Source organism: Brachyhypopomus gauderio, chromosome 14 (genome assembly GCF_052324685.1).
Source record: "Brachyhypopomus gauderio isolate BG-103 chromosome 14, BGAUD_0.2, whole genome shotgun sequence".
NCBI lineage: Eukaryota > Metazoa > Chordata > Actinopteri > Gymnotiformes > Hypopomidae > Brachyhypopomus > Brachyhypopomus gauderio.
Window position 1 is genome coordinate 12733349 of NC_135224.1, and position 13740 is coordinate 12747088.

Here is a 13740-nt window from a genome sequence, read left to right on the forward strand (position 1 = left end):
CATACACACACACACACACACACACACACACACACACACACATACACACACACACACACACACACACAAATAGATGCCAGCCAAACACAAATATAATTAATAATTATAGTATAATCGTCAAGACGTTTAGGACTGAACAGGAATTACATAAAGTACTCATGTATAATATTACCAACCATCAAGACGTTTGGGACTGAACAGAAATTACATTAATACACACCAAGATGGACTTCATTTATACCTCACATCTTTTCTTTGTTTCTCTCTCATGGTGACTGGCGTCGGCCAGAGGAGGATGGGCTCCCCCCCTGAGTCTTGGTTCCTCTCAAGGTTTCTTCTGACCTTAGGGAGTTTTTCCTTGCCACTGTCGCCCTTGGCTTGCTCACTGGGGGCTTGGACTCTGACACTTGTAAAGCTGCTTTGTGACAACAACTGTAAAAAGTGCTATATAAATAAAATTTGATTTGATTTGATTTCATAATTAACACTAAAGTTTTTTTTTTTTCAAATTTAGTTTGTTTTCATTGTATAGATGACTGAATGTTTTACTTTCGATAAAATAATTTTGTGACCTTTATCATGCAAAGGAATAATTTAAGATTTGTTTATAGCAGTACAGCTAATGATTAAAGTTGTATGGTTTACCAGTTGTTATCCACTGATCAATAAAGAATAAAATCATGGATTACATGTGTTATCCATAAAATGATGATTGTTTATTATATCATCAATTAGGGTATTTACACATATTACCAAAAGCATTTCCATCACCTGACCAGCAGTCAGATTCTTGACCTGTAGTCACATGGCCTAAAAGTTTTATTACGTGTGAGTGGGTGTGTCATGGAGGGGCTGTGAGCGAATAAGGAAGTGAAGGATCGGTGCTCTATGCTCTTGACTCTATGACCTTTAGTTGTACGTTAAACCTTTAGGCAAATTGACCCCCAGCTGCACCACTTATGCGCTGTATTAGCACCATTTCCAGCATCTTTTAGAACACAGCGTATTTTTGTTCGGCAGAAGTTGCATTGCTGAGCACGAGGCATTGGGTTTCTCTAGGTTTAGACAGTGAGGCACACATGGTGCTGGCTGGGGCCCTTGCTTCAGCTGACTGGTGTCAGGTTCGGCTGCTCTTTCTCAGTCTGGACACGTTATAGGAGGAGAGAGGGACAGTGACAGGAGCGGAAGAGGAGGCGGAAGAGGAACAACGTGGTGAGATGGGAGCATGTGGCCGGTGCTGAGAGAAGAGACCATATCAACAGAATCAGTCTTGATGGTTTTTCTCGTATATTTCCTCTCACTGCACAGTCAATCACTGACCACCTGTTTTTACTTTGCCATCATCTAGAAGCACCCCCAGACCCCAAGCTCACAGTGGTATGATCCACAAGTTGAGGAACACCTGTTGTGTAAAGAGGATTTTGTGGAGTTGGGGTGAGTTGGGGGTGGTGGAGGGCAGTGACCCCATTGGCATGTGTTCTATTTCTGAGCAATGACAAGAAGGACAATGGCACCGCGATCAGCCCAGTTATGTTCTAGCAAGCTGCAGTTATCAGGCTAGGAAACTGGGGGGAACTGGCAATCTACTGAATGGTGCATTTTGACCCTACAGATACCCTTTAGTATTTTTATTTTTTGTATTTTAGAGCTCATACTGTTACATTACATTACAGACAGACAGACAGACAGCTAGATAGATAGATTCATTGATTCATGATTTTCAGCTCACTGTGCTAATATATAGTTGCTCAGTTTTTCCAAAGGGTTTTAAATGTTGTCCAGATCAAATGTCTCCAACATTCAAAGAGGTGTTTCATCTTCACTCAAGCGTTCCGCTTCGCCGAATGACTTGTGTCGTGAAAAAAATGAATCGTAGCTGGCTCCTGGTACTGCAAGCGCAGATTGCACACACCTCGCTCCTTCAGCCAATAGCGGATAAGGTCAATGCAAATTCATCTTTAGGCTCTCTGTAAGAAACAACCTCGAACAGAACGTAATACTAACGATACTACTAACTCTCTTTGGTACAGAACTGCATACCCCTCTCGTTAAGGAACCGCACCGCAGCGCGTACGCTGTCATTCCAGTCAAACTAACGTTATGTGTTCATAGAGGACACAGTCAATTTGCGGGCAGTTTTTTTTACGTTTGAAGAGAACTGATTACCTGGACTTTATTTTCTTCTTAAAGTATCTTAAATTGGGAAAATATCAATCTCCAGATATTTTTCTCGGGAATAACTTTCTCCCACGTGGACTGTGTGGGAAAGCAAGTCCAAATAGCAAGAAAGAAGGAAAGTTTGGGTCTCCTGTCACTGAACCATGCCTGCAGGATTTCAACAGCTTGGAGGAGAGGTAATGTAATATTACATTGTTGGTATCACAAAGGGTGTTTATGCTTCCTTGAATGACTGCAGAAAGAATTATAACATTAGAATAGTGACTACTCATTGATGAAGTCAATTACTGGAAACTTGTACATAGTTAACTGTATTTTATCATATTCTTGGAAAGTTATTGTTACTATTATTAGCTACATGAAACAAGTGTGTACTATCATACATTGCGCGCAACTAAAACTCCGCCCAACCTGGATACGTTGACAACACTTCAAGGTTTGTTCATGTAGGTTAGGTTATAAGAATATTGTATTCCGATATTGTAATTACTATCATCACTAACGTACATTTTATTGTACTAGAATTGTACTTTTGTACATTTATTCAATAGCACCATTTGGTTTGATACACGTCCAGGCTCTTAGATGCGCTAAGAATTGGCCTTCACGAAGAGGAGGGGAGCACGTGCTAACCGTTCTAAATGTGTGCATAAGGCTGCAGTATGCAAATTACATTTTGCTGTTGTACTTTTCTACTGAGTGATATAATATACTGCAAACCTTATTGGAATCAACGGATGTTTGGCAGTTTTGTCTGTAGATCACTGTGTATATCGGTCACATCTGCTCGTCTGTGACACATTGCGTAGCCAATGCACATGTTATTTTTATAAGATATTTAATATATTTAAGGACGTGATCTTTCAGTGGGTCTTATCCTCAATGAACAAAGGTGTCTAAAATCCTGCTAAATTTGGCATCATACTACAAATGACTACAGATCTGCTGAGATCTTTGTGAAACTTGAGACATCCATTCTTTTGGAATGATAAGACAGCCAATGAACACTACTTAAAAGAGTGTTAATTATATCTGCTTGATGGTTGAGATATGAATGCAGTTAGTCATACTGACTTAAGTGAAATGGCCGAGAGATGTTTTATTATGTGTGGTAGAGGCGTGGCACTGAGAAATAAGCCAAATCCAAACCTTCCAATCTATCAATATATCTGTTTTTTATTTTTTTGCTGTGGTAAGCCTTCTTATTTGTTTTGATGTAAAACGTTATGTAAAACTAAAGAAGTGCAAGGTGATAATCACTTGCATGAATAATACAGCTTAAGCCCATTTTATATTTATTTTATATTTTTTATAATTAAATTTTCATTATTTCAACATTATGATTTTTGCTTGCAAGCAACAGATAAGGATTTGTATCCAGATAATGTGTCATGGAGCATACTGGCCCTTAATAAAATATAGGCCAAGACATTTTGAAACCTGCAGTGTCTTCATAGAGTATCCAGCACTGTAGTTATACAGCAATCTCAAAAGATCAGATGGCAGACACCAGACAAATCCTTTGAAGTAAACAAACGCGCATATTCATACACTGACACCCTGAGCTTGACCTCAGGCCGACCTTTCGGTGCAGGAAGCCCTAAAGCACGGTCACCAGCAGGGGCCAAGGAGCAGCCGGAAGGGATCTGCACACCTCCGAGTCCTAGAAAGCATGAGACTGACGCAAGCATGTGACAGAGGCAGGGACTCGCTGAGAGCATTAAAAACACATACAAAAGCCTTAAACTGCACCCTGTAATAAACAGATAGTCGGTGAAGAGAAACTAAACCTGACGTAATGTAGGCTAGCATCCACACTCTGGACTAACTTAAGGTGAGCTAATGATGATCTGTACAGAGAGTTATGCCCTGTTAGCCCTGTACAGAGAGTTATGATAATCTATTGTAGGTGTGTTGTGTGTGCAGAAGCAAATGTATGAATGACTTTGCCCAGGTCATGAAATGAACAGAATGGTTCTGAACTGATAAAATACTAGTCCTGACAAAAAAATTATTTGCAGATCAAATTTGGAGTCAGGCACAAAAAAAAAAAGACGTTTGACAGTCAGCTTTATTTTCTGTAACAATGCACCCAAGTGATGAATTGACACATAAAAAAAAATATTTTCTATTTTTTGTAACCAGTTTTTCTGGCAATTCTTCACTCATTAAAACATATGAGAGAGCAGATATTTTTGGGGGAGGGGGGATAGTGTTGTGTGTTGTCATAACAATTAAATGAGATTTTATGCTTCCAGATGATTCCATTACTTTATACTATACGAAGGTGCTACAGAATGACGTTATAGATTTTATTTCACATAAAGGGATTGTGCAACATGAAAACTTTATCAGAACTTCAATTCCTGTGTATTTCTTCACATACTGTACATGTTCACATATGGCTAGAATTTTCAGAATTTGTATCATCACTGATGCAAATTAACAAAGAACACATTGTCTCCTAACAGGGCAAACTTGGTGGGTCCTGTAGTCATGAGTGTTAAAACAATAAAAGAAACTAATCCCACATCATTCATTCTAGAGAACTTTTATTGTACAGTATTCATTCAGTTCCATTCTTTGAACTGTTAGATTTTTCCTAACAAATTTCTAACATGACGATAAAGCGAAGTATTTGTATTTTAAATAAGTACAATGACAAAAAGAGGGAATAAACAGGGGGTAGTCCTGAACATGATAGTGAATCAAATGACCAGGTGTCCACTGATGATTTTTATCATGTAAAACAAGCCAGTTAAAAAAAACTGGTAAAACTCAGCATTTTTTGCTTTGTGTGTGTGTGTTCTACAGAGAATTACTGGAACCCTTGCACTATCAGTGTTCACAGCAGTTCTGGGCTCTCTTCAATTTGGATACAATATTGGAGTTATCAATGCCCCTCAAAAGGTAAGCACTGGTTTGCAGATTTAGAATAATTCTGTTATGAACTGTTATCTATCTATCTATCTATCTATCTATCTATCTATCTATCTATCTATCTATCTATCTATCTATCTATCTATCTAGATAGATAGATAGATAGATAGATAGATAGATAGATAGATAGATAGCATATGTTTTGAGGAAAACAAAAATAAAAGGATGATGGCAGTCTGAAGCACAAAGATGGAACAAAAACGAGCACCATGAAGCTGTCGTTAAGGTCAGCATTACAGATAGTATCCGTGACGACCATCGTGACCGTGATGTGGACACAGACACCAAAAATATCTCCAGTGGCATTAACCATCTACTCCCACAGACACTCAGATACAGACGCCCACAGGGATAGAACACCAGACACACGCCTCAAGCTCAGGTGTCTGTCAAGAAGCCATATGTGTGTCATAGCAAAGAACTCTATTTCAAGCTGAGTATATAGGAGTTCACATGAGGATCACATAGTAAGAGACTGAAATGGTACATGGAGTTTTTCACCATATTTGCCTATTCTATGTGGAAAATTTATTAAATAAATAAATCATAGTGGCTGTGTAACCTGTGTGTTTTCAAATGTAATTTTTGAATAGATCTAGTTTCCATTTTATGTAACCAGATCTTTTACTCAAACCTAGTTATTTAACATGTTTAACCCATCAATTTAGTATCATCAGGGGGCAAAATGATATATTAGTTTACACCTCCATTACATGGATCATAAAGCACCTGCATTTGCCTTTTATACTGCTGCAGGCAACTACCAAACACATGCCAATCACCATGCAAATCCTCTATGCAAAACACACAATGCAAAGACAAGTTGCAGACTCTGACCTGCTACTAGGAGATTGTCCAGTGCATCATATAACTTTAGAAACATCAGGCCATATGTTGCAGGCCATTTTCCCCCTTGACACAAGTAGCCAGGTTGCTTTTACACTTGATTCACTGTCCTGGTCCTTTTCTCCTTTTTGTGCATATGCCCTGCAACTGGTCCACGTAAGATTATTGAAGCAGAGTACAACTCCACATGGACGCACCGGTACTCGGAGCCCATTCCTGAGGCCACCCTCACATCGCTCTGGTCTCTCTCTGTGGCCATCTTCTCCATTGGAGGGATGCTTTCATCCTTCTGCGTGGGCATCGTCTCCGAATGGCTTGGCAGGTCCGACAGAGGGGTCTTAGTTCAGAATGAGGTCGTCTACTGCATTAGCAAGTTGTTCTCCATGGAAATGCAGTATCAAGTGTGATTTCGACCTGTGGATAATATCATAATTTCAATTTTCATAATTACAGTGATCTATAGGCATCTAGTGAAAAATCACTGGTAGTACACAGTTCTTCATATATATGGCATTATTTTTTTTACATTATTACATTCTCAAGACTATTTAATCTATGTTTGTGGCTTAATTCTGAGTGCACTAGTACATTCACAGTACAGTATAGACTTATAGACTTTTATGGATGTGTTTATAAACAGCAATAGTGGAAGTAATACTCAAACACTGACATTGCAGACTTCATTCATGTCGAGAGATTGGTAACATTAGCAAATGTTATGTTTAAAAATGTTATCTGATAGCTAAATAACAAAAATGACTTTTCAACATGTTATCTGTACAGGAGAAAAGCAATGCTCATCAACAATCTACTAGCATTCATTGGTGGAGGCCTAATGGGGATGTCTAAAATATGCAGATCATTTGAAATGATGATTTTAGGACGCTTTACTATCGGCGCATACTGTGGTAAGCATTTGCTTTAGAAGAAACATTTTTATAAACTCTAATCTATGGGTAAGTGAACATGATTCATCAGAACAGATGTAGAAATTAAATTCTAGTGTAAGTAAATTAAAACTTGTTTAATTTACTCAAATGTTGATGTCACTGTATACCTAACTAATCTTAGACAGACTAACTAGATTTAGACAGACATAGACAGACGGGGTGAGGGATGGAACAATATCAACTATTCAATACAGTCAGCACACATAAACAGATCTCAAATTACACATAGCGCAAAGACATCTGACATAAACTTTCTAGTTTGCAGCTGGTGTGCATATAAACAGTAGTCAATTCCTGAAAGTTGGCAGACAAACTATATTATGGGTATATCGTGAAATAAAAATAGCATTGTGCTTTGATTGTTGCCCATTCACTGATTAAGCCCCAATGACTACACAGAGAAGTAGGTGTTAAGTAGGTGGTATACCAGGAGGTGGCGTTGTGGTGTCAACTGGCTGCCACGTAGAACAATGCAGTGGTACAGGCCACTTGCTAAAGCCACACAGGGAGGCAGAATTTTTCAAAATGTGCATGAGTTCTGAAATCATCCTTTCCTTACTTACTGTTGCTAGTGAGTCCATATGATGGAGCTAGAGTTCCTATTCATCTAATTAAGGTGGTTGTTAAGTTGATTCTCAAGTTCATCACAGCATAGGATAAACGCTGAAACCCTGACCACTGGTGACTAATAGAATAATCCCAGTAGCCTTCTGTAATACGCTGAAAGACCTGGACTTCTACAGGAAAGAAAAGTGAGCTCTGTCCTGTCCTGTAACAGGGGTTTAATAATGTAGTGAGTTGTTTTAGGTCTGTATGTTCTGAAGCATCTCTAGTCATGCTAACAGTAGAGGACATGAGACATGGAACCATTTCTGGCGTAGAGTCTAGGAGCATCGCAGACTGTGGCCTGCTGGATCACAAGGAGCTATTCCTACATTCTCAAGTAGTGAAGAGTATGAAAAAAATCAAGGAACGCTCAAACTATAGCAGGTGTGAGCAGCCTTCAGTAATGAAAGCATCATCCACATCTGTGTGTGCCTAGTAAGTCTAGAGGTCAGAGGGCATGTAACCCTGGATCAGGGTTGTTTCAGGACCAGCCCCTCAAAGGTCTTCATGCTGTGTAAATTTAGGGAAACTGGTACATATAGGTTCCATACTCTGAATTTGGTGCCAACAGTAGACAGTTAATAATCCAGAGCTGGGGCATTTTCAGCAAACTGCGAGAGAGAACAAACACTGTAGCACCCCACAGAGCTGTAGCAGCCAGTAAGCATCAACATTGTCTGAACTTCGATAAGTACACCATGTCAAGAGAACATCAGAACTGGTGTGGGCAGGGGTGGAGCCAGTGTGGTGGAGGTCTCCTGGTCTTATGATGCCATTGAATTTAAATCAGGAAAGCCCACATTCCGTTTTTTGTTTTACATCTGTTTTTTCTAATACTTTAGTTAAATGCAGACAGTCATAGGATTTTCTGCTTCTTTTTCTGATAAAAATGTATTCTGATTACTCTGATTTGCATAGAATGGGATTTCCAATTTAGCACTGCCGTTTATTAAGTAGGAATTAGCTGAGTTAGAGAATCGTCTTCAGACGATAGATATTAGCTTTTTGATGTTCATTTTAGAAAGTTGAGATTTACATGCATTTAATATAAACATATCTCTTTTTAGGGCTGGCATCAGGGTTGGTACCAATGTACGTAGGAGAAATATCACCCACCAATCTGAGAGGGGCCCTTGGAACACTGCACCAGCTAGCTATCGTCACCGGTATCCTTGTTGCTCAGGTAAATGTTATACATTAACCGTAAACTTAGCGTTCGTGGCAAACAGTGCTTCCTTTCATACATCTTAAAGGGTTTTCATAGCTTATTAAACAGACACAAATGTGTTGGTTTGTTTATAGATTTTAGGCCTCGAGTCTTTACTGGGCAGTGAGGAGCTGTGGCCTGTGCTATTAGGCATTACAGTAATCCCTACAGTCCTACAGATGGCGCTGTTACCCTTCTGTCCAGAAAGCCCACGCTTCCTTTATATCATCCGTTGCCAGGAGCATCACGCCAAGAATGGTGAGTTGACACCAAATAAATCACACTGTGCTAAAAGGGATCCTGGAAGAAGCCATGCCAAATAAAGACTTTGTATAAAATGTGTTCAACCACACAGCCTTTGCCAAAAATAATGATTCAATTGGAAGAAAATATATGACAAAAACCAAGAAATAGTGACAAACAGCTTACAGCTGACTGGTCAAAAAAGATGACAGCACATAATGGACCAGTTAACCTCTTGGCTTTACTGTTACTTCGTGGTCGTGCTTCATACCGTCCATGCACTGGTGGACTCTTAAAGCTAACCTGCATCAGCAATCTGCCTCTCAGCACGTCTCCGTGCCTTCTCCAGGCCTTCGGCGGCTCACGGGCCGCATGGATGTGAGCGAGGACTTGGCGGAAATGAAGGACGAGAAGAGGAGGATGGACATGGAGAAGAAAGTGTCCATCGCCGAGCTCTTCCGCTCACCACTCTACCGGCAGCCCATCCTGATAGCCATCCTGCTACAGCTCTCCCAGCAGCTGTCAGGAGTCAACGCTGTGAGTACTGAGAAGAGCTGCCGGCGGGCTTTGCTGGATCAGTAAGACCCAGATGGGGCGGTGAGGCGGAGTGCTGAAAAACATCATGAATGGGCTGGTGTGATGGGACATCACACTCAGACATCACAGTCGGGCTCAGTCGACCAGCCCTCTGGGCAGCAGCTGCAACACTCTTTTCTTTCCGTGTGCTATTTCTAAGATCATTCTGCTATTTCTTTTTCGTGCTATTTCTACGATCTTTATGTGTGAGATGGAAGGGCTTGAAAATATCAGTGAGAATATTGTCCTCTGCAGGATTCTATCAACTTCAATAGCTATTACTTCAACGTTTTTAGGAACCCGAGCACTAAAACAACTTCTGTAATGTTACTTTCTGCAGATTTTCTACTATTCCACCAGCATATTCCAGAAGGCTGGAGTGGAGAGTCCAGTCTATGCCACCATAGGTGCTGGAGTTGTCAACTGTGCTTTCACTGTGGTCTCGGTATGGTCAGGAAACCCATATCCCATTACTCTTTAACATTTTATCTAAGAACAAACAAGATAAGGAGGCGAAATAGCTGCCGCTTTACTAGGTCATAGCATTTAATGTCATTGGGTGTGGGATGATTAAAGTGGCCAATGCTAAAACTTATTCAGAGCTACATTTGCAGAGGTATTCAGTCACTACAGCCCAAGTCTGTGAAATTACAAAATGAGGCATACAGCCTTTTTTTTTGCTTTTGATTTCAAAGGTTACTATAAACGGAGGCAAAACAATAAGAAATAAATACGTTTTCAATGAAGAAGAAGTATTTAGGCCGCCGAATTCAATATTTTGTTCCACACTGGATTTGCACCAAATATACCACTTTGCATGTACACCAAAAAACAATTTTTGCCTCATCTGGAACATTTTCTGGATCATTCGTATACAAACAAGCTTTGAAATGCCATTGTTTAAGGAAAGGCTTTCATCTTGCCACCCCCCCAATTTCTGGAAGTTGCTGGATAATTCTGGAAGCTGTCGTCCGATGCACTTTTGCTGCAGTCTCAGCTGCTGAATTCTGGAAGTCTTTCAGAGTTATTGTTGGTCTCACACTGTCAGAGTTTACCAGATCTGCCTAGCTCAGCAGTTGAGACGTAGGTGGACAGCCTGATGGTCACTGCTTGGACTGCACGATGGTTCTTCTATCTCCTGGTTATAGAGTAGGTCATGAACATTCAGGCAGCTTTCTCCCAGTCTGCGCTTATGCTTTTTAGTGAGTTCATCCTTGACTGGCTTTAAATGATCCTTGATTCTTCATAGTTCTCACTACTTTCTTATCTAAAGGAGAATTTTCACATGACTTACTAGTATCTATATTGAACCATAGTGAATTCAGGGACTAATCATTTAGAAATATTTAATGTTAATTGAGTTAATTAAAATTTGCCAAAGTGAATGGATTTTGCCATCACATTCTTAATGAAGCATTAAAACTACTTTTGCCTCATTTCGTAAGTTCACAAAATGAATGCTGCAATGCAGGCAGTTTCTGAATACTTTTGCAATTACCAATAAGTGAGATTGTACATCTTTTCATTTTACATTAAAAATACGTGGCAATTTTGAACATTTTATTTCAACATATTTCAAATAAATATGGTCATGCATCTAGTTTTCTGGCTGATTAGTAGAAACAACAACAGATGGCTAAGTGCCTTTAAAATAAATTCAAACACCCTGTGTATCCCAACAGCTCTTTCTGGTGGAGAGGACGGGTCGTCGAACGCTGCACATGCTAGGACTGGCTGGAATGTGTGCATGCGCCATTGTCATGACAATTGCTCTCAATTTACTGGTCAGTCTTTCAAAGACAACGATGTCCTTCTGTCTTCTCATCATCTAGTGATAAAATAAGTGAAACAAGACCTCCAGTTGCTGTCTGTGGCTCTTTTCTGACTCTCTCCTTCATCTCTGCTGTCTGGTAACCAGGAAAGTGTACCATGGATGAGCTATACCAGCATGCTGGCCATCTTTGGCTTTGTGGCTTTCTTCGAGGTGGGGCCAGGACCCATCCCCTGGTTCTTTGTGGCCGAGCTCTTCTCTCAAGGGCCCAGACCTGCAGCCATGGCAGTGGCTGGATGCTCCAACTGGACTGCTAACTTCATCATCGGCATGGGATTCCAGTACGTTGCTGTAAGTTGAAGACAAAAGGCCATTTTTTACTCTATGCTTTTCTTGACAGCAGAGTGGAGATAACAACAATTAGAAATTAGGAGAACATTTAATAGGCTGCAGTCACATCTACTCTGCAAAATAACTTCTCTCTCTACCTCAGAGCCTCTGTGGACCATACGTCTTCCTCATCTTTGCCGTACTCCTCCTCTTCTTCTTGCTTTTCACTTTCTTCCGGGTGCCTGAGACTCGAGGAAAGACCTTCGACCAGATTTCCGCTACCTTCCACCGCCACTCGCAGTCCATGATGGGAATGGATCTGGACTTGGATATGGATCTAGGAAAGCCCAGTACAGAGCTGGAGTACCTCGGCGCAGATGGCACAGAACACTGAAAACTGAAGAGGTGATGAACATGAGGACCTAGAGGGTTAGTGGGTTACATATTGGGTGGCCTTGAAAAAAGTTGCCCTTTAATGAGGTATAGGGTATTTCACAGGAAACAGAATGTATATAAGAAACGGAAACATTTGTAGTTTCTTGGGGAACTGGATACAAAGTTCTGTAAGACAGTGTACAGGTGTTTCAGGGAAAGGAAAACTTTGGAGCTTGTATTCCTGCACTTTATCTGCACAATGCTTGACAGTGTTGAGATGAAAGGACAGTTATATTTGTATATTTATACTTACACTGACATACTTTGTTAGTTTGTTATTGCTGTGGTATATCCAAAATGCACATTTAGTGATATTTAAATAACTTCAGATACTTTGAAATGAACATTTTTCAGAATATATGGAATTTTGTATTTTAGAAGATTTAGCTGCTTTTCAAATAAAAGCAGCCAAGATGCAACATTTACATACTAAAGGTAATAGTCAGTAGCAATTCTCAGTCAGTTTTAAAAAGGCATGAAAATCCAGTTCTGCACTTTAGCTGTTAAAAATACACATTACTTGCACCAAAATCTTGTCTAGTAAGACACGGCCAAAAAATTGTGTCCCTGATAATATGGACAAGACACCAGCATTTCTGTAATTGCACAGACCATGTAACTGCTAATTGTGCATCACTGATAAAACAATTAAACCCTTGTGTTGAGTGACTAGTGTGTAGGTCATTTAATGAAAAATGGGATGTGCTTAGCAGCAGTGATCAGAAAATTTGTAGCATGCATTTGCAGTCAGTAATGCAGTCAAAAAGAAGTTATGTCAAGAGGACCTTTAATTGTGCCATATCTCTGTAATGTATGTGTATGTAAGGCTTGTCTCTGGAATGAATGGCGGTGTTAAAAGGAAGCAATTTGATGTTATACTGTATACAACTGATTTAACCATGACAATAAACAGTGTGCACGTGGCCCCGTGTTCTATACTCCTAATCACTGTTGTACTTCTGTCTACCACACTCACCAAACCAAATTTGAATGTTTCACGTCACCTTGCTGTCTGATCAGATGTACTGGGTAGACTCAAAGCAACAAATGCATTTTTGCTCTTGCTTTCAATTTCAGCACATTTTTTTTTCAAAAGCACAGATGAGGTTTTGGATATGCAATACACCATGCCAAATAGGTTGTTTCCATTTTGGCTGGTGAACAGTTTAGCTTTAGTGTTAACTTCCTATATGGGGGAGGGGGGGGGGGTGTACTGGTCACTTTCACTGCCTCAGCCACCTGGGTTTAGTGTGAAGCTAATAGCATAATCTTGCTTTTTGCCTTTTTAAACAAACATCTGCTGTAGTTAACACTGGCTTTTCCTTCTGTAGATTACAGATAATTAGGCAAAGGGAGGAAAAGCAGCCTTATCTGAAGCGTGTAGGGGGGTGTGGATTGGCAGCAACACAAACTAAAAGTCAATGCAGATTTATGAATTTCACACAAAAGGAATCAAACGGTTTCATTGTTTTGCCAATACTTTATATAGACATTTGACTTTACTAACATTGCACATAATCCCCTCCAAAGAAAACAGATTAAGAACAGAAAAAAAAAACAAACAAACAAAAACAACCTCAAACCAGCTCACATCTTTTTATACATGGGCCTGTAGTAATTTATCATTTCGTAACTGGTAAGAGACGTGGCAACACTAA

The 13740-nt window shown here is 39.9% G+C and overlaps 1 protein-coding gene across 1 annotated transcript; it reads left to right on the forward strand.

The window, feature by feature from the left end:
• Positions 1-1696: 1696 nt before the first annotated feature.
• On the forward strand, positions 1697-13027 carry LOC143475293 (solute carrier family 2, facilitated glucose transporter member 4-like). The gene is made up of 11 exons (XM_076973099.1): positions 1697-2354; positions 4993-5088; positions 6126-6286; positions 6748-6872; positions 8588-8703; positions 8823-8985; positions 9320-9507; positions 9887-9991; positions 11229-11330; positions 11465-11668; positions 11811-13027. Exons 1-11 carry the CDS (start codon positions 2322-2324, stop codon positions 12039-12041), a joined length of 1524 nt encoding a protein of 507 aa, XP_076829214.1. The 5' UTR covers positions 1697-2321; the 3' UTR covers positions 12042-13027.
• Positions 13028-13740: the final 713 nt, after the last annotated feature.

Bases quoted from the DNA above. Each gene is read 5' to 3' on its own strand.
- LOC143475293 (XM_076973099.1), top strand. From the start codon at position 2,322: ATGCCTGCAGGATTTCAACAGCTTGGAGGAGAG. The intron at 5,089-6,125 runs GTAAGCACTGGT...GGTCCACGTAAG, and splicing joins TTATCAATGCCCCTCAAAAG to ATTATTGAAGCAGAGTACAA. The intron at 11,331-11,464 runs GTCAGTCTTTCA...TCTGGTAACCAG, and splicing joins CAATTGCTCTCAATTTACTG to GAAAGTGTACCATGGATGAG.